Raw genomic sequence first — 21450 nt, 5'->3', positions numbered from 1 at the left:
TTCCCATCCCCAAGTACACCGGAGCAGTGGGCGATGGAGCTATACAGGACTGGTTCGACCTGTTCGAGCTCCACGCTACTACTTCATCATGGTCGGAACGGGAGATGATCATAAACTATACCGACAACATCTCCGGTGAGGCTTTCAAATTCTATCTCACTCAAATATTTCAAAACGACGAGTCATGGGAATAGATAAAAAAAGAAATAATCGTTTGGTTTAAAGAAGACAATGACGACTACGACGAAGATTCGCTTATAACCGACAATCCACAGACAACCGCGCTCTGTCGCCGCAGTCAAGAGCACTGCTCACGCATTAGGACACCAAAAATAAATCTGTCTTTGAAACAAGAGCAATTAAAGCACCCTCTCAAAGAAAGGCAGCCAGATTTGTTTTCAGAAAGAGTGTACCCTCCATCGCACCGCGTTTTGCAACAGCCCGATCAAAAACCAACTTTTACGTCATCACTGCACCATAGCACTCACATTAGGGAGCCACTCTGTGCACAGTACTTTTCGTCTCGCACACTTCGACAACATCCTACTTTTTCGTCGCTTGGCCCTTCAGTTGCTCACAGCGCTCACCTCGCATCTCACATGCTTACTACGGTTGATATAGAGGTGATGTCCGCTAAAGATACTCAGTCAGGCTCTGGCTTTTCTGTGCAGATGCATGCATCAGAACGGCTTAACCCGTTATTTACACAGAAAGACAAGAATTTCCGACTGAAATCTGACCAAACTACGCCTGCTGTGGTGTCACGATCCAGTGCATGGCCACTTGAGAGTCTTAACAACACAGGAGGATCGGAACCATCAAATCGCACACTTTGCCGAGAGCCAGAAGCGTCCATTAAGAACGGCGTAACAAGAGCCTCCGAAGAGTCTCCAGTAAATTCGAGCGCACAACCTTCATTACCCGAAATGCTGCATAACAGTCCACTGACTACCATTTGCCTACTGGACACTGCATCAAGTTGGCCAGAAAATGAGTGCCGTAGTCAAAAATGGCTGCCACCTCAGCTCCTACCACATGAACACTATCAATGCCAGCAAAAGCAAGCCCAAGAACAACAGAGTCTCCATGGGCTACACCAGCAAGGACGACTACGAGCAGAAAAATCTTTGGAAGAACACGCGAGGATTAAACAAAGGCGTCTACAAGCGGGTCAAGTGAAGCGAAGACAAATTATATACGTTTTGCTTAAGACAAAGAAGTCTTCTATTTCAGGACATTTTCGCAAAAACGAACATCGCACAAGTTTTCTCCAGAAGAGATCAAGATTCAGTCTACAATCAAAGCTTTTCAGACAACAGGACACAAAGTGACGAAGAAGGCGCAAAACCACGCCCTATATTACGGAAGGACGCAGAAATCACCGCATCAGTCTTGTTCAACAAACACACAGACGGGTGGCACGGCATGTGTACCAATCAAGGCAAAGAGCACGGCGTCTACACCAATCATGCTGCTGGTGCTCCAAAGCATTCACACCACGTTCATTCTTTGCAAGTATACAATCAGTTTCATCATCTCCGGTGTCCACGTTCAAGGTGTACTTGTGTTTGACAGTACACAACAGTCAGGCTCGCCCACCAGAACTCCAGGACTTACCGGACTGCTGCACTCGCCTGTGAAGCTAAAGTGTGTTTACGGAAACTTCATGGGACATGGAACGATGTTCCCTTTTTTTACTGTGTTCACTTTTAGTCATGCATGTTGAGTTTATAATTTCTGTTCATCTGACGCAACTTCTTTTGGGGAGAGGGGGAATCCTGTGACGTAAGAAGGCAGAGACGGTTAGGAGAATTAGAGGAGGAAGAATTCAGAATAGAATAAACATGGCGTATGAGCCAGGCCACGGCGCCCATTCATCATAGCGTCACACACAAACGCACACACACACACATATATATATATATATATATATATATATATATATATGGAAAAAAGGTGTATGCCTAAGGGCTCGTCTCTCCGTGTTTTGACACAATATTATTGAGATATAACAGAATTTAATGCCAAAGACTATGGAAGTTATTAGAAAAAATGTAATGTAAATAAGAAGTAAGAAAAGTGGGTGAGATAATAACCAGACATGAGCAGGAATCGAACCTACGACCGTCGAATAACGCGTTCAATCATATATATATATATATATATATATATATATATATATATATATATATATATGTGTGTGTGTGTGTGTGTGTGTGTGTGTGTGTGTGTGTGTGTGTGTGTGAAAGTAGATGCACTTTCACATAACAACTGTGTATTGTGCCGACGTTTCGACGGGAACCCCGTCTTTTTCAAGGCATAATACTATTTACACATGTTCTGTGTCTTCTTCTAGCCTGTCGAGACAGGAGGGAAGGGGTCAAAAGAAAAGAAAAAAAAGAAAAAAAGAAAGAAAAGAGAGAGAGAGAAAAAAAGAAGAAGAAACAGCGAAACGGGAGGAGAAACATTAAATAAAATATAGAAAATCTAGGAGAAGAAGCAAGACCGACTCGGCGTAATTAGAAAGGGGCTGCATCTCAACAGAGTAGGGCAGAGGTAGATGAGCAATGTGATCATTGTCAACAATACCTCCCCCGCACCCACTCTTCCTCAAGTGAGCAGTGTGCCGCCGTTCTTGTATTTCACCTTTCCGTGTAGTCCGCTGGGGGCTCGTTCGTATTTGAAATTTAAGACAAGTTAATGGGGAGAGCTTAAGCGCTTCAAGTGCGTGCTGGTGGCGTCTGGAGGAATTAAAAAGCCGGTGATTGAGGCGCCGCCATCGATATTCATTATATGCAATGGCTCCTTGTCAGTGAAGGAACAGAATGTGCGTTAAAAATTATAAAGAAGAAAAAAAAGAAGAACAGGGGGGGGGGGAGACTGTATGACATCCGGGACAGTCACCACACAGTTGCGACTCACTGGGAACACATGCGCGCATGTATGAAAAAGTTAACGAAACCACCTAGCTGTCAGCTCCTTGTCAGTGAAGGAACAGAATGTGCGTTAAAACTTAAAGAAGAAACAAAAAGAAAAGGGGGGGGACCGTACGTCATCCGGGACCACTTATCTGTGCGTTCCAGCTGTGCTTGATGAGGCAAATCATTTCTATGTTGTCAGATGCATAGGCCAAAAGCTTTGTTAGCGGGTAATAGTATTGTCGTAATGAAACCGGACTGATTAGAGAGTAGCATTTGCGTCTTTTAGCTGTCGTAACGATGACAGAGTGCCTGGGTGTTCATTTATTCCGTATTTTATCGTGTTAAATTTGTAGATAAAATAAGATTCCCGTTGTTTCCGTTCTCTGATTGTTCGAAAGTTGTTTTCTAGTAGTGTAACCCTGATGTCATCAAAGCTGTGGTCTTTTAATGTGCAGTGTTTTGAAAGTGGAAGGCCTGGCAGAGATCGTACATGTGCCCGATGGTTGTTGAATCTAATCCTAAACGGAAAGTCTGCCTGGCCCACGTATTGCTTGTTACATGCCCCACATTCCAGGAGGTATCTTACGTTGTCTGAGTCACAGTCTAGTGCACCTCTTATCCTGTGCTTAAAATCCGAGTGGGTGCTTTTCCACACTGTCGTTGTCTGCCTGTGTTTGCATACCTTGCATCTGCTTTTTCCGCAAGGGTGACACCCCATTTGAGATTTCACACCTATCTTTGAATTTATTATATGATCCTTTATATTTTTCGGCCGTCTGTATACAACACAAAGAGGAGAAGTGAAAATTTTGGATAGTCGCACGCTCTGTTCCAATATGTTAAAATGTTTTCTTAGGACCTTGTTTATGTTCGTTCGGTTGCTCGTGAAAGTTAATAGCAAGTTTTTGTTGCGGTGTTGGTCGGCGCTTTTCTGGTGGTTGAGAAGAATCTGGTGGTCCAGATTTTCAGCTTTTTTGATGGCGTCATTGATGATAGCTGGCGGGTATTCTTTATTAAGGAGTACTTCGCGCATATGTGTGCTGTTTTTGTGGAAGTCCTCGGTGCGGGAGCAGATTCGTCGGAATCTGTGTGCTTGGGAATAGGGAATGCTGGTCTTGCAATGTCGCGGGTGGCAGCTTTTGAACTGCAGGTATTGTTTTCTGTCCGTAGGTTTTCTGCATACGCTACTTACCAACACACCATCGTCAACTCGAATGAGTACATCAAGAAAGTTTATTTCAGTGTTAGAATAGGAGTGTGTAATATAAATGCTGGGGTGTACCTGGTTGAATGCCAGTATGAATTTGAGGAGCTCGTTTTCCGAATGTGTCCGAATTATGAATATATCATCTAGGTACCGTTTATAGAGTAATGGTTTGATATTACAAGATGAAAGAAAATTGGACTCTATGTGGTCCATGAATATACTAGCGTAGTTTGGGGCCATTCTTGTACCCATTGCCGTGCCGCTGATTTGAAGGTAGTACTGGTTGTTAAATTCAAAGCTGTTCAAATCGAGTACAAGTCTTGTGAAGATTTCAATTACTTTTTTGCTCGCATAAGCGACAGGGTTGTGTGTGCCATACGATTCAACAAGCGCCCTGACACCATCGTCATGTGGGATATTTGTGTAGAGTGAGCTAACATCCAATGTTACGAGAAATGCACCATGTGGAATTTTCACGTCTGCTATTTCCCGAAGAAAGTGGTTTGTGTCACGCAAGGAGGACTCGTGTGTGGGTGGTATGTCTTTGATTAAAGAATCAATATATCTGGAAATGGGTTTCGTTAACGTTCCCGTGCCTGATATAATGGGTCTGCCAGGGTTATTCTCTTTATGAATCTTCGGCAGCATGTAAAAACGACCAGGCGCCGAATGTACCGTAATAAGTGCCTTTTTAAGCTTTGAATCAATGGCGCCTTCACGTGTGAGATCTTCTAGGGTTGTTACAATGATCTTTTTGTGCTCCGTGGTAGGGTCAAAGTCGAGGTGTTTGTAGAATTGTTTGTTATTTAGTTGTCGCTTGCCTTCCTCAATGTAGTCGATCTATTCAGAATAACAATCGCGCCTCCTTTGTCTGCTGGTTTAATGACGAGATCTTCGCAGTTGCTCAACGTGAGTAGTGCCTCTTTTTCTCTTTTTGATATGTTATTCATGCTTGGTTTGTGCACCTTGTACGCATGTATAAGTACTTTTTGAACTGCGTCTATATAGAGATCCAGATGTAGATCTCTGTTGGCGTCTGGAGTCCATTGCCGTCCGATTACCCCACGAAAAAGTGCGTTATCTTTTTCGCGTTTATCAAAGAAATATTCCTCCAATCGTAAATTTCGTGCGAAGTCGTCTAGCTCTTTCAGGAGCGTGAGTTCATCGTACCTTCCGTTGCCAGGGCAGAATGTAAGTTCGCGTGATAGTATACTCAATTCTTCTTTGCTAAGTTCTTTATCGGAAAGGTTAATAACGTTTGGCTCTTCGGGGTGTGGTGTCAAATGTTTTTGAACGTGAGATGGTTTGGTATTTTTTCTGTAAGCAGCAGTGGGTATAGCTTGTGACACATTGTCCCGCGCAAATTTCTTCCTCTTAAGTTTTTCAATTTCCTCCGTTTTTTTGTGCTCAAATACGTCGAGTTCTTTAGCTTGCCACTCCGAAAGATGAAAGTTATTTCTTATATACCGCTCCTGTGCCAGTGCGTTTAGAGTCTTTCTAAAGTGTTCGATGGTGACCTTAGTTAGCTCCTGTGTGGCGTGATGGAGAATTTCGTTCCACCGTTTCATACCCGCCAGCTATCATCGATGACGCCATCAAAAAAGCTGAAAATCTGTACCGCCAGATTCTTCTCAACCACCAGAAAAACGCCGACCAACACCGCAACAAAAACTTGCTATTAACTTTCACGAGCAACCCACCGAACATAAACAAGGTCCTAAGAAAACACTTTAACATATTGGAATAGAGCGTGCAACTATCCAAAATTTTCACTTCTCCTCCTTGTGTTGTATACAGACGGCCGAAAAATATAAAGGATCATTTAATAAATTTAAAGATAGATTCAACAACCATCGGGCACATGTACGATCTCTGCCAGGCTTTCCACTTTCAAAACACTGCACAAAGACCACAGCTTTGATGACATCAGGCTTACACTACTAGAAAACAACTTTCGAACAATCAGAGAACGGGAACAACGCGAATATTATTTTATCTAGAAATTTAACGCGATAAATTACGGAATAAATGAACACCCAGGCACTCTGTCAGCGTTACGAGCGCTAAAAGACGCAAACGCTTCTCTCTAATCAGTCCGGTTTTATTACGACAATACTATCACCCGCTAACAAAGCTTTTGGCCTATGCATCTGACAACATAGAAATGATTTGCCTCATCAAGCACAGCCGGAACGTACAGATAAGTTCTCCCGGATGTCGTACGGTCCCCCCCCCCTTTTTCTTTTCTTTTTTTTCTTCTATAGGTTTTAACGCACATTCTGTTCCTTCACTGACAAGGAGCTGACAGCTAGGTGGTTTCGTTAACTTTTTATACATGCGCGCATGTGTTCCCAGTGAGCCGCAACTGTGTGGTGACTGTCCCGGATGTAGTACAGTCTCCCCCCCCCCCCCCCTGTTCTTTTTCACTTCTTTAATTCTTAACGCACATTATGTTCCTTCACTGACTAGGAGCCATTGCATATAATGAATATCGATGGCGGCGCCTCAATCACCGACTTTTTCATTCCTCCTGACGTCACCAGCACGCACTCGAAGCCCTTAAGCTCCCCCCATTACCTTGTCTTAAACTCCAAAGACGAACGAGCCCCCAGTGGACTACACGGAAAGGTGAAATACAAGAACGGCGGCACACTGCTCACTTGAGGAAGAGCGGGTGCGGGGGAGGTATTGTTATATATATATATATATATATATATATATGTTTATTCATTCATCTATACAGGAGTATTTCGGACGTTAAACCCTACAGATCATACATAGAATGCGACCATAAACTCAAATTAATTAGAGGTTGATCAATTCAAAAAGAATAATGTGAAAACCGTAAAGCCGACACAACATGCAACTTGCTTAGCAAAGCTAGGCTAAAAGAAATGGCATCACCTTCACCAAAGACGTCTGGTTAAATTATCTATCTCACCGGTATTCCGATTCAAAAGCGAGATTCTGTTTCAACTTACCTTGAGGTTGTCAACTCAACTTAACTTGAGTTGAGGTAAGTGATGAAATGAAGCAGCAAGCGATGAAAAAGAAGTTGATAAGTGTAACCCCAAGGAACAAAAAGACAGTAAAGTGAACAGGCAACAAACGGTTGTTGTGAACGTAGCGCAAACGCAAGATAACTGCAGGCCGTTAAGGATCACAGACTGGATTACAAGAGAAAGCAAGCAGGCGAGGAGAGACAGACAGTTAAGTAGGCAGATGACATTAGGAAGTTTGCGGGTGTGAAGTGGCAGCAGCAAGCACTGGGCCAGGTTGACTGGCGGAACACAGAAGAAGCCTTTGTCCTCCAGTGGGCGTAGTCAGGTTGATGATGATGATGATGATGGCGATGATGATTCATCCTTTTCTGCACGGTGTGCTCAAATGAAGAAGACGTCGGAGTAATATTGGAGACTGTCAAACTGCTTGCGTTAAAAATAACCAGCACACCTCGTCAAAAAAGTTAAAGCCTTTTAATCAGCCCCTAATTCGAAGAAAAGGTGATCCTCTGACTAGCTGGCAAGAACATGTAACTGCAGTTTATAAAAGGAGCGCCAGTATTGCAGCAGCGCAACTATTTCATCTAGTTAGAAACAGCTGATTCTTAAAAAGTGCAAAAGAAACACAGAGACTAAGGGTACACAATGAATAGTTGATTTCTAACAAGTAATAATAATAGGGGGAGTTGAACGTCTAACGGACAAATTACCGGAATCCTAAACATTGTAAAATGCTAAAACGGAAGGCACTTCGGAAATTCGTAATTTGAGTTCATTCATTAAAGAAATTTTTATAATGTGTGATAACGACTAAATGTTCATTGACGACTGTTCCAGTTTCCTATAGTAATAATAAGAAATTTTCTAATTTCTAGCGTAATGGTAAATGAGAAACGATACCCAATTACGAATTTAGCGAACAACAAATATGTTGCAGTTTCGTCTATATTTTATTTACCTTAATCGGCTCAAAACCGAAGAAGGGCATACAAAGTAACGGAAAAGTTTTTTTTACCAAATATTGTGAACAATAAAGATTCATGTTATGTTCGAAGAGAGATCAATGCTCAATACTTCACATGACTGCATGCAAAAGTTCAGCATTGAAAACCTTATGACAAAAGTGTGATTTATCATCCCTTTTAATGCATCATGATTCACATGATTATTACAACTCTGTGGGTCAATGCAGGAGCTGATGACTAGACCTGTTAGTTTCCTCGGCAGACTTGTCTGTTGGAATAATTTCTATGTGTCTAGCATAAAAACGAGCCCATACAAAAAATTTCCCTTGCTTTGTTCAGGCCTGACATGTAAAGATAGCGAGGCACAGTGTGAGTGTGCGCACTAGTTGTCTATTGATTACGAGCTAACTACACAACTTTTATGTCGATGTCATACGGCTCAGTGAGACCCAGACAGGTACAATCTTTAAGACAATGCATAACTTCTGGCAGTTCCAAAAGCAACTAGGGCAAACCAGCGTTTCCCCACAGCTTCATGACATCGCTGTCCTGCGTTTTAAGCGCAATCCAGTGTTTGATTTTTTCTATGTGCTTCTCCTCCAAATAGTTTCTCCAGTCCCCGACAACGCCCTTTCGGATGAACTCACTCTTGACGGTGGACATGCGCTTTTTTCTCAGCACACTTCGGTACACCTCGACAGATTTCAGAGCTTTCTCCGGGGGCAGAGAGAGCAGGTTGGGCATGACGGCCTTGATGCCCGAGCTGAAGGCCTGGCGCATGCTAGGTGCGCTCACCATATCGGTGATCTTCGCGAACAGAGCGGCGTCTCGGCGCAGCTCCTCCCCGTGCTGCTTTCCGAGGAAGTCGGCTATCTGCAGCACTGACCCTGCAATGTCCTCCTTAAGTCTTTCGTAGGTGATGAAGAGTACGTTCTCGTCGTCTCGGTGCTCGTACCACGAGATGAGGTGGTAGAAGTAGTCCCCACAACTGACCTTCCCTTCGACGAACACGTCCACGAATTCGTCTAGCGTCGCGTCTGCGTAGTTGTAGACGGGCGAGTCTCGCACGTGGTGGAAGTACGAAACGCAGCAGTCGTAGGGATTCCGGGTGACGTATATGTACCTGCAGAAACGTCGCACAGATACGGGGGAATAAGGCGTCCATGGTGATTTCTCAGTTTGTCATCGTATTCAATTCTATTCGTCATACATCAATAAAAAAGGGTTAGCCAAAATTGTTCTTAGTATCATTTTGTGGTATTCGCCTAATTTCAAAGAAATTGTACAACCGGCATTTGTTGTCTCATAATCTTTATCTGAAACTTCAATTTCACATTGTGTAATCAGATTCATTTGTTCTTTTTATTCATTTTCTTGCGCGTACGTCAGCGGCAAAAAGTTTTCAATTACCTGCACTTGTTTGCACTCAGCGTCTGAAAATCTCGAGTTTCACTGGAAAGCAACGTATATTCGCACTGGTGGTATCAATCTAGAAGGAAATGAGGTGCTGGTGGCCTTTTTGTATCATTTTAGTTAGTCTTGTTTTTTCCACTCCATTTTTTATTCTTTTACATTCATTGCTTCCTCACTCCTACTGTGTACTTCTTTCTCTTGCTTGCTGTTTATAGCATTCTTCTCGTCGTGTCTCTCTAACAAGTCACGAGCCGAAATGAACTATTGTAGTCATTTTGCCACATAGCTGTCAAACAGTCAAACTTCCATGTGATGACAACGTAGGTCAATATTGTATCATGATGTAAGAGCACACATGCAAACCATATATATCAAGTGAAATATAATGCTCCTTCGAGCTTTCTTTTTTTCTTTTTTGCGAGACGCCTACCGGTTCTGGCATCATATGCATCATTTTCAGCAAGTGCATAAAAACAATATTGCGAAACTACTGCATAAAACTAAATTACGTGTGAAATATTTCGAGTATAGTATCCGTGTTTGCACCGTACAAACACTAAGTTAATATACTGTCTATACAGGGTGTACCACGTAACTTCAGCCAGAGTTTAAAAATATGCCAGAAAACGTAATTGCTGCACGACCAAATGCACGTTGCTCACCGTTTCCTGGAGTTCTCAAATAATATTTTATTAGATCTGTTTATTTACCTAACTTTTGAAGGAATGAGGATGGATAAAATATTTCGAAAAGAAAGTTGTAGATTGGTTTGCAACATATTCAAATTGAGAGTTTTGAACTTTATATCTGTTCAGTATTAGTGTTGTTCTGCTTATTACAAATGCGCACAAAAAATGTCCCTTGACAAACCCGCTTGTGTGCTAGTGCACAAAATGATTCTAGTTCTCTTTAACAATCCGCGTACGAACGACCATAGCATTTGCCCCATTGTGCGGTCTCAGCAGGGCCACAACGATGGTGGTGGCTTTACGACGAACACGTTTTTCTATTGACCACAAAAACGATAGCCGCTGTGACTGCTTATCACTGTCATGAACCGATGCGAGGAAACCATGTCGTTCGTAGCCCCGATAGCAAAAGACGTGCCCATTCTGTAGCACCGTATAGGCCTCATATGTCCTCCTCACCCCACTGAGCCCTATTATATCTCATTTAACACCCTCTAGCTTCTCGAATAGTACAGCTCTACATGCCTCACTAGATAAGGTAACATTGCGAAGTCCAGGTTCTAATGGCGGCCTGTCCGGATACAGAGATTCTTAGCACCCTTTGATGCATTGCAGATCTGACCACCACCGTGGTCAGTTGCTTCGCAGCTGCTGGGGACTGAGGGCAGTGAGTGAAATGACGTATGCATGTGGGAGGTAGTGGTGAGATACTGCACCAGGGTGGTTACACTTCTCCGGTCGCCCTTCTCTGGTGAGGGAGTGCGTTACCGGCGTTGGTCACCGGTGAGGGCTCAGCCTAGGGCTTTTTATGCAGTTCCATCAACACGCGCATTTTTTTTATCCGGTCGGGAACTGCGCAGCACGAGGAATCGAACCACGGACCTTTTGCATGCGAGGCAAATGATCTAACCACAACACATCGCGTAGGCCTATAGCCTGTGCCAATAGAACAAATGACATAAAAGCACGCAATTCTTTTCACACGCCGTTATTTTTGGATTGAAAATAAGGAAGTTGAAGGAAGCTAGTGAAAATATTGCCTTGAAAACGGGAATTCGCTTTTGTGCATTGTATACTGAAGCAGGTAAACTGTGAGGGAAGGAGAAACGCAAGACGTGGCACCATATGAAAACAAGAACTGAGTGACGGCGTTGCATTGCGTGAACCGCGATCTTAAATATTTTTATTCACCGTAATGCGTTCCTTGTAAGCATCATTTTCTTTAGAGGCCTAATACATAAATGAAAGATGACCCTTGACTTTTGTTTTATCACATACTGAAGAACCGTATGAAAAGTAAGCCAGCTCATGTTCACACTATCGTCGTTTTGTAGTGCGTTATGCAGCTACCAAACCGGGAAATATCCTGCTTATTGGGTGTCCCTTGGCGCAGTGCAACAGAAAATTCACAATAAAAATAAGGGTGACGAGCAGAACCGTTCAGGTACTGCTTCTAGGTAAAGTGCGTGGGCTCTCATACATCAGTGATGGTACAATCTAGCACTGGCACTGGTGCTGGCTTGAGTTCGAGAATGTGCAGAAACATTTTGTGCTGCTCGCGCAATATGATTATGACAGCCGACAACATTCGATACTATTTCGGCACAGTCAGTTGCGATCTGCGGTAAGCGAGGAGCAGTGTCAGAGTTTTCGTCGGTGACAAATGTTCTCTACAACACATACAAAAATCCATGGCTGATACTTCAGTCATAGGAATCGGAATAACACGAAAGTCAAATGGGTCTTCGCAGAAGTAGGGCTTATTAATTATATGAGAGAGTGTGCAATGTATACTGGCGTTTGACAGCTATAGCATTGTTTGACGTAAATACACTCACATCACTACCTTATGGCACATCTACATAACGGTGGCTAACGCCTACAATGATGATTTAGCCGTTATGGTAGCTGAAGTTTTCAACAGATACCCGGACAGAAACGGTCTTGAATCCCGCGGAAAAATTACATCAACAAACACGTGATAAACACGACTACTACTCAATATCCACGTCTTCAAGGCGTTGTCAGTGAAGAAAACGAACGGCATGATGTGCGCTCGTGAGTAATAGAGTAACCTACGCCAGCGCTCATACACTTTACTTCTACACTGCGCTTCAGCAACACCGGAGGCACATCTTCATGACTTGAGCCGTGAACGCATGCAGGGGCTCCACTTCCGGGTGGCCTGTGTCTCCCTCCTTCGAGGCATGACATTCGCCCGTCGACGGCGCATTCCTCCAGCACTGAAAAGCGCAGGTTCATATTAGGCAGTGCTATCGCATCCGCAGTAGTCTGCGGCGAAACGCTGCTGGAGCATATCGAAGCTGTACTACTCCGACAACGAGCCATGGCACGTCGATGAATTGTCTTCACATCGCTAGTATGTGCCGCATTACCTGCTTTAGTCGTGCGCACATGGCGGAACCACCCGACATTTTCAAGAGGAAGCACTGTGTGAGAAGAATGCGTGACAGATGGAACGGCATTTTTAACGAGCGATGCGGCTTCTTCGATGTTTAGTAGGTAAAGGAGCGGGCACCTATCGGCGTGGGCCAGGGAGTCAGGGGTTTGATTTCGGGAGGGTGAATTTTTCGTGATGTCTTTAGGAGCTTCCTCTGCAAGCTTCTCATGCTCGTTCCTTGTCAGTTGATAGCGGCCGGCGTGTGTACGAGTAATGCCAACTTACACTTCTCCGGTCGCCCTCACGGCGCACTCTCCGTTGATTCTAACAACGCTCACTCGATGGCACACCGCCACCCATGGCTAGAGTAATGGAGTTTCCTAAAAAAATGTCGCTGAAAGACGATAATCTTGCGTGTGGAGAGAGTGAACAATTAGTTTGGTGTTCTGGCCAAGAAAATCGGTAAATGTTATTTTTAAGGCGTTGCGTTAGAGTGCCTCAAGCGTGCAGCGGAGGCGAACGAGCGCAAGTCACATCACACGTGAGACATGAGCGCCACCTAGCAGTCTTCTTGCGAAACGGAGCGCGTGAATCTGAGACGGGTGTGCGCGCCCGTCTCAGAGGTGATAAGGTGAGGAACGCAAGGCGACGGGTAGGTGCCACCGCCATCACGTCTTAGCAAAGCGTTGGAAACGCTCACATTTTCGCGCAAGCGTTGCATGGTCAGCGCAGCATGATAAGCACTACGGTCCTTAAAATTACCTATGTATGCATTTATTAGTAAAAGATGCACGTGCAGATTATATACGGTTTGTTATGGTGCCCCGGACTTGCACAATAATTGCTTATGAATTGACAATTGTACAAATATGAACATTCAATTTGGAGCAACATTGGTGGGCGTTGCGGATGGGGTCGGCCGTTTCAAATACCCGGTGCCGTTAAGAGTAGACAAACAGACAAGTGTACAGACAGACAGACAGACAGACAGACAAACAGACAGACAAACAGACAGACAGACAGACCAAAACTTTTGCGTCGAAGGTCCCCAAAGAAGTCTAGAGGGGACACTGTCGCTGCGATCGTTCAGCGACCATGGGAATGATGGGTAGTACACACATTTGCCTAGTTTCGTACTTGCGGGGGGTGAATCGTACTTGCGGCTTCTTTTATTGCTGTGTTTTGATTATGTTATGAATAAAGATTGAACTATTTTGAACTTTGGGACCTGATTTGGAAAGGTAAGTGCAAAAGAATAAGGTGGTGAAGCGCAATCGCTGAACATTTCTTGATTTTTGTGTCGTGAAAAAAAGCTTCAAGCCACACGAACACACACGGAGTCAAAAGCAGGCCAGAAGTACAAAAATTAGACAATTGCGTGTACTATCCATCATTGCAATGCTTGCTGAATTGCCGTAGTAGCAGCTGCCATATACACCAGCGCCAGAGCTCTCTCTAGTGTAAATTAGGAAACTCTATGGCTAGAGTGACCTAGAATATGGGAGAGTGTCCAAAGCGCCTCGCTAATACATGAGAGGAGTGAGGACCTTTTGTGGTGAGCTTCCGTGCCGCGGCGTTGTCGTGCCAGACCCGTGGGCTTTTCCTGCGATGGAAGCCGCGGCAAAGCGTTGGGCGCCTGCAACGCACCTGATGTTTTCGCGGCTGTTAGCCAACACTGCGATAATTTTGGCAATATTGAATACTATGGCTCTGCAACGTCACACTGCATTGGCTTACCGCGCTTATAACGCGCCTGTCTGGTGCCAGAGGGAGATCTGGTTTGCTTACGTCTATATCACCGCAATGATACACACATTCTCGGCCATCTGAGGAACGCTTTCTCGACGCACTTTATCATTCGCGAAGGGGGCTTAATTTAGTTACCTGTGGAATGACGAACGTAGACGTGTTACAGAAGATGAAAAGATATAAATCGTATAAATAACCTCTAGAACGTAGCAGGTGCGTGCGCAGTAAGTAGCTAGCTTATGCTAATACGATTAAAACCTCTTATATTTTGTGTGTTAGATTTCTTCCTCTTGTCCAGCTTGTTTTCTCGGATAGTTGAAATATTTAAATGGCCCATACGAAGCGGTATGCGCCCGTCGTTGCGGGTGCGGCACTAAAAGGCGAAACAAAAAACCTAGGTAATTGGCGGAAGTCTAGCGTCTCGTTAAAGTGGTTTATGCTTAGCGCCATTGTATGACTAACGTCACTAAACGGTGACGAAATCAATAACTGGACAAGTTTACCTTTACGCCACCATTAACAATAACAACTCGCCAGGTCCTGAATTGTACGTGTTGTCACCTAAGACAGCGCGATAGCTCGGTGGAAAATACACATTGTTTTTCTTCAGTCGAAAAATTTTATTTATTCCCCCCCCCCCTCCGTGGGACTGTTCTGCATCGAACGTGGTTTCGTACTACCTGTAGAGTTTAGAGTATTTTAACTCAAGCTTCTGCACCTCACTTTCATTTGCACTGTATCCGTGATCGCTTGGCCAGTCATGGAGACAGTGTAGAGGCACCATGTCATAATGGGACGACATGAAGGCGTCACAAACTTCGGCATCGTTTATATCATGGTGACGTCATCGCGTGATAATTTTTTGCATCATTCGTACGCACTGGCGTGCAGCGGAGTGGGGGGCGGGCACGTCCTTAGTCTCCTGAGAGAGGGGGGGCGCAAAGTGATCACCTGCTTATAGTGAAAATATATAGAGAGGGTGCTGCGACACGTGCGTGGCGGGCTCAAAGTCAGCCCCAAACGTGGACATAATAGGTATGGGGGCACGCTGCGATGAATCTTTACCGCTCTCCCCTGACTGGTAGCCGTGTAACCGTGTATGCACGCCTATGCTCGGACGTGCTTTCACCGCCGAGGCGGCACCCGGACGCCGAAGGTCAATTTGCAAGTTTCAGGAAGAGTGTAAGGTTTTTAATATGACTTTGGTCCGATTTGTCTCCACCGGAAGATGAAAACTTGGTCATCACCTGTCTCGAACTTACCCATAGATTTTAAAGAACTGGTCGCATCCGTAAATTTCATGCAAGAAATATTAGGTACGCAGAGAAACAAGACAAATCAAATAAATGAATTTCATGTTGTGAGCAAATGTCAGAAAAGAAGTTCACTTGGGACATTAATTACTGATGCGGCTTTCGCCGTGCGTTAAAAAAGTGTGACACTCAGCGAATTTCAACGTGCAAGTAGCTTTGATTGATTTCGTATACTCGATGTTTTGGGCTTCGTAAATATACAATTCTCTCAATATTTAAATACTTGGAGTTATGAAAACGAATGACTAGTAACAATTGAATATTTTTTTCATATTTTACCTCATTCGAAAATTTTATGCTGATGAAATTCCTCCAGATAAGGGCATTCCCGACGCATAAATATCACCGCAATATCAGATTGCAGTCGAACGGCCGTGTTCCCTTTTAGCTGTTCTCTGTTTTTAAAAAGAAGTAGTCAAGGCTAGCAAGTTATCTAATAGAACATGGGTATGCGGCTGCGAACCACCAGCAACCGTGACTGAAAGCCGTTACCGGTGGGCCAAGCGCTCACTGCAGCAAGTTATTCATCTGACTTATTTTAAATGTTGGGTTTAACAACCCAAAACCAGCATATTATTATTAGAGACGCCGTAGTGGAGGACTCCAGAAATTTTGACCACCTGGGGTTATTCAACGTCCACCGAAATCTGAGCACACGGGCCTACAGCATTTCCGCCTATATCCAAATTGCAGCAGCCGCAGCAGGGATTCGATCCCGCGCCCTCTGGGTCAGCAGCCGAGCACCTTAGTCACTAGACCACCGTGGCGGGCCTATTCCAGCTGACTGAAGAAGTAATTTACTTTATTCATGACTCGCATTTCTTCCATGTATGGTGTTACTACTCGCTTGCCCATGTCAATCGGGCTGTTTTCGCTATTTCCTTTTATGTTATGCGTTTTTGAGCATGCACAGCTACCAAATTAGCGTACACGAACTCTAGCACCATGCGTGTTGATGTCGTTTTAAAGACAAATTTTTGTGTTTCCTTGTGACCCCAGGCACTAACACAACTCTTAACGATGGGTGAGCTCCATTCCACACCTCATTATTAAAGTTGAGCATATTTGAAGTGCCCTGCATGCAAATACAGCTCAAACACTATACCGTGCGTAGCAGACGCCCTTCGCTTTCTGCGCGCTTCCGAGTGCAGAAAGCCCACAAGTCCGCCACAGCAGCGGCGTGGCGCGGAAGTTCACAGCAAAAGGTCCCCACGGGAGCCAGCGCTTTGGACACTCTCCATATCCTAGGTTACTCTACCCAAGGCGTCTGTGTTCAACGGCCCGCGCGCTCACCTGTTCGCGACTACGTCCACTTCGTTCCCGTCGCATCGTAGGCACGGCAGCAAGTGACAGGTTCCTACGATCAGTGTAACGCACCAGTAATGATGTCTTTTCAAGCCCCCTTACTCGCCTGCTGTCAATCGTATGGAAGAAAACATGATAGCTCCCCGTCTACCATTTATGAGCGTTTGGCATTTGACGCAGGGCAGCGGCGACCAGTATGCCATAAAGGGGCAGGTGGTGAACGTGTCGACTTGTGGGACCAACTTTGTGCAGTGTTAGCCAAGGAACGCACCCGACAACGCTGCCTTTGACGTATGCATCAGGCATCGGCTCGTTAAGAAGCCTTCCTACAGAAATGGTGTCTCTAAGAAACACCCCATGCACCTCAGAGCAAGCACCTCTAACGTTATATTTACTTTGTGGACATGATGGTCCTTTTTTTTTTGAAATATGGTAGCTCTAACTGCCTAAATGTCATATCCGGGCAATACGACACTAAAGTCTAGGTTGAGCCTGACATAAAAATTTGTCGCCTTAAATTAAGCATGCAGCCTGCACAGGTGCGACGAAAAGCTGGACAGAGAGACGAGCAAGCGCTCAGCCTCGATTCCTCCACCAAAATCAATGCCGAACTAGGATCCAATGAAAAACATTTATGCTGGTTTAGTGGTTATGGCGCTATACTGGTGACATGACTGTCGTGAAATTAAATGCCGGCTTCTACGGCCGTGTTTTTTGCGGATTCAAAAATGCTTGAAGAACAGCAGATGGTCCAAATTTCTGGAGCCCTCTACAGCACCCTTCAAAACTTTATCCTGGTCTTGGGGTGTGAAACTACAGATGTTATAATTATTATTGGTGTAAAGAATAATATTATATTAGCAATAATAATAATAATAATAATAATTATAATAATAATAATAATAATAATAATAATAATAATAATAATAATAAAAATATATTAATATATATATATATATATATATATATATATATATATATATATATATATATATATATATATATTATAGTAATATTAATAATAATATTATATTATTATTATTATTATTATTATTATTGTTATTATTATTATTATTATTATTATTATTATTATTATTATTATTATTATTATTATTATTATTATTATTATTATTATTATTGGTTGTTGTAGTAATAGTTTTAGAAGTACTATTACGATCATCGGTCAGCCGTAGCGAAGGCCACAGCAGCTGCGAACAAAAGGAGGCGTGTTATGACGACACGGCTTTCTTCAGCTTATAGAGCTGAGAAGCTTGAGATGCATGAAACAGGAGGGCGAAGTGGTGGCGCGGAGGGACGTTTTGTACAAGCGCAGCTAGACGGAGCACCGTGGTGCAGAGACGTCAAAGCTAGACGGGTGTGCCGAACTAGGCGAGGCACGGCACTCAGACCAGGCGCAGATACGTGTGAGCTCGGCACTGCATCTGGCATACACCTTGAAGCTGAACCTCACGCTCACACAGTCCTTATTCAAAATAGAACTACGAGTGGACTATGACAACGAATATGGAGAAATGTGGGCAGGCTTCGTACTTGCTTTGCAAATTATAGGGTTGCCTGTCGAACGGGAAATGAGTCTTGATCGCTCCCGGCCGAAGCATCCGGTGAGCCGACTCTGCACCCAGAAGTTCCAGGAATGGTGAGCGCAGCATAAAATCTGTGTAGTCCTCAGGTGGCTGGCCCTTGTTTAGCACGCAGAAGGCGATGTACTGCGTCCATGTCGTCCCGCACTTAGGGTAGCTCACCACAAAAATATCGTCTGGTCGGGCCACGTAGTTGAGGGCCGAGCGCACGTTGTCGTCATGCAGGAAGTCGTTGATAAGAAAGCCGTCCACTGTCTTGCACATGTTTCGAAGCATTCTTGTTTTGAAGGGATGGGCACCGTTATCTGATATTTGCAGAAAAAAAATGAAAGAGCAGATCATGAGAATAAGAAATAACCAGCTAATGCTAAATGTGCTTTTTCCAACGTCTTACACTTGAACGCCAAGGTTTCAGAGGGGCTCAAGTGGAATTCAACAGTCCTTGCTATGTCTGGAAAACTGGTGCAACAGAAGCTTGCCGTGTGGCGAACTACACTTTTGTTTGATTTTTCATTCTTTCTGTCATATTTAGAATTAAACAAACGCCGCCAAATGACTGGAATATAACTGTCCTACCTGGTACACATGAAGTATTCCTACCTGTAAAAGAATTCAAACTATTTCTCTAATGTTTCTCTTTCACATCGAAGCTGCCTCAAATAAGAATACTAAACTAGATATTCAGCAGAAGATAAAAATATTCAAATAGATGTTTTACAGAAGACATAACAGAGCACATCTCCCCCAGTTACTCACTTTAACGATATTAAAAAGCACTTTTCCTGTCGGCATTACTTAAAATACGGAAACATTGGACATGGCTTTTCGAGGCAGCAAAAGTCCATCACTTGTGCGTTTCATTAAATAGAATGCTTCTTCGCGGTGCATCTACAGTTTCAAATCGACAAGTACTTGCACGTAGTAACTATAATTTATTCTTATTTTGTTATTCATTGTTTATTTTAGACTAACAGTTATGTCTTATTGCTGGTATTCAGGATTGTTTGGGGGCAGGCGCTATACCAGGTTTTTGGGTCACTTCACCCCTCATGAACACTAAAAGAATAGGCACTATAGATTGACGAGCACAAAAAAGTGAGCGGACCTAAGACCAGCACCTGTCCTGGGTCAGCTGTTCTTTTTGTGCTCCTCAGTTTTTAGCACTTATCCTTATAGTGTTCACGGATAGCCAAGTAGCCCGACAGTCTGGTAAGTCACCAGTCCTTTCGGCAAATTATAAGCGCAAAAAACTGACGGTGATGTGATTTCCTGCTTTGATGCTTTTTTGGTTGAAAATTCAAATTCAACATATGACCGGGTGGAAAACTTACTTTTTAACCCACATCCTCTATGCAAGCACCACACACAAAGCCATTACCCTAAAGTCTAGCACTGTGCGTGCGCTAACAGCAGCTACGTTGCGATGAAGTCTCACGTGATAAAATACACACAGAGTGAGACCTATATTGCAAATGTATTGAAAGTTGGGCCAGTTAGTACGGATGCATTTTTGGTTACAGCGCGAAAACGACGAAGATGAAAGATAGGAGAGACGAAAACGAGCGCTGTATTTCTACGATATGACACCTGGAATTCCCAGCTTCAACGCGCTCACACCTGTCTAGTCGTTCGTGTATTTCATCTCGGTTATGCGTTTTCGGGAACAATATGCATAAAACTAGGGGCTTAAAAGTTTATTATTATTAATATTATATTATTATTATTATTATTATTATTATTATTATTATTATTATTATTATTATTATTATTATTATTATTATTATTATTATTATTATTATTATTATTATTATTATTATTATTATTATTATTATTATTATTATTATTATACGCTGTTTTACGTCCCAAAACTAAGATATATTATACGAGATGACGCATCGCAGGGCTCCGCATATTTTGACCATTAGGTATTTCTTAAACCATATATGTCTATAAGCACCATTCAGTCAAGTTTGGCAGTCTGACTGCCGCACCAGAATACATAACGTAGCGGATAAAAAAAGAAACCTTGAAACAGCATCGGCGAAAATGTGTCCTAGTGTTCTGTATGTAGAACGGTGCTAAAACCGTTGTTAGAAAAAGTTTTCTTGTGAATGAAGTTTTATTCTCTCTTCTAAGACCTTAAAAGCCATTGTTTTGAGAAAAGAAAATTATTTTGTTAATATCCTGAAATTCAGGCATATATGGGTAAATGCCCACCGACGTCACAATGTACAGATACCTCTAGCTTTCGCCTCAATCGAAACGCGACTAGCGTGGCCTGGAGTGTGCCCGCCACGTCTATGTCTGCACACGAACACCATGACCATTGCTTCAACGCGGCGGGCGTAGCCTTGGTTAGGAAAAATGTACGTAATACTGAGGAGCTTTTAGTACACTTTGAAAAACCCCAATTTATACAATATACAAACTTGGTGACTAGTTTTCGTTTCGCTAAGAGTTATCAACGCAGTCGTTATAGTATACGTTCTTGTACAAAATCAAAACTTATGCACTCACCAGGCAGCTGTGACAGAAGAGTGCACCCAATTTTTTTCACTGAAGGACAGGGAAGCCTGCTGGCCTTCTAGTGGATAAGCGCGTTCATATACGTGGCAGGTTCTGGAGTGTGGCGGTGTTAGAGGCTACATTCTCTGAAAAACGCTTTTTGCTTGATGCACAGGGAAATATTTGAACGCACACATGTGCACCCGCACAGCTGCAAAACGGAAGTGAAGCTATGTTTGCATTCACAGTGTATCCTGACTGCTTGCACGAGGGGATGTTGGCAGCAATGCACGAAGGGGATATTAAAGAACAACAAACGACATTGAAAAATACTGTTCACATCGACCATAGTGTTTGTAATCGCTCGCCCAACGAAGGT

At 43.5% G+C, this 21450-nt stretch overlaps 1 protein-coding gene across 1 annotated transcript; it reads right to left on the bottom strand.

Moving 5' to 3' along the window:
• Positions 1-8465: 8465 nt before the first annotated feature.
• LOC119167645 (sulfotransferase ssu-1-like) lies at positions 8466-21206 on the bottom strand. The gene is made up of 3 exons (XM_037419156.2): positions 21084-21206; positions 18517-18871; positions 8466-9218 (listed from the first exon to the last, which is right to left on the bottom strand). The coding sequence occupies exons 2-3, from the start codon at positions 18840-18842 to the stop codon at positions 8600-8602; spliced, it is 945 nt and encodes a 314-aa protein (XP_037275053.2). The 5' UTR covers positions 18843-18871; positions 21084-21206; the 3' UTR covers positions 8466-8599.
• Positions 21207-21450: the final 244 nt, after the last annotated feature.

This window comes from Rhipicephalus microplus, chromosome 6 (genome assembly GCF_043290135.1).
Source record: "Rhipicephalus microplus isolate Deutch F79 chromosome 6, USDA_Rmic, whole genome shotgun sequence".
NCBI lineage: Eukaryota > Metazoa > Arthropoda > Arachnida > Ixodida > Ixodidae > Rhipicephalus > Rhipicephalus microplus.
The sequence above is the reverse complement of the archived record's forward strand: the minus strand, read 5'-3'. Positions and strand labels throughout refer to the sequence as shown.

Excerpts from the sequence above, each read along its gene's own strand:
- LOC119167645 (XM_037419156.2), bottom strand. The coding sequence starts at position 18,842 with ATGCTTCGAAACATGTGCAAGACAGTGGACGGCTTTCTTATCAACGAC. Across the intron at positions 9,219-18,516 it reads CCCTATAATTTGCAAAGCAA|GTACATATACGTCACCCGGA; the intron begins GTACGAAGCCTG and ends ACGTTTCTGCAG.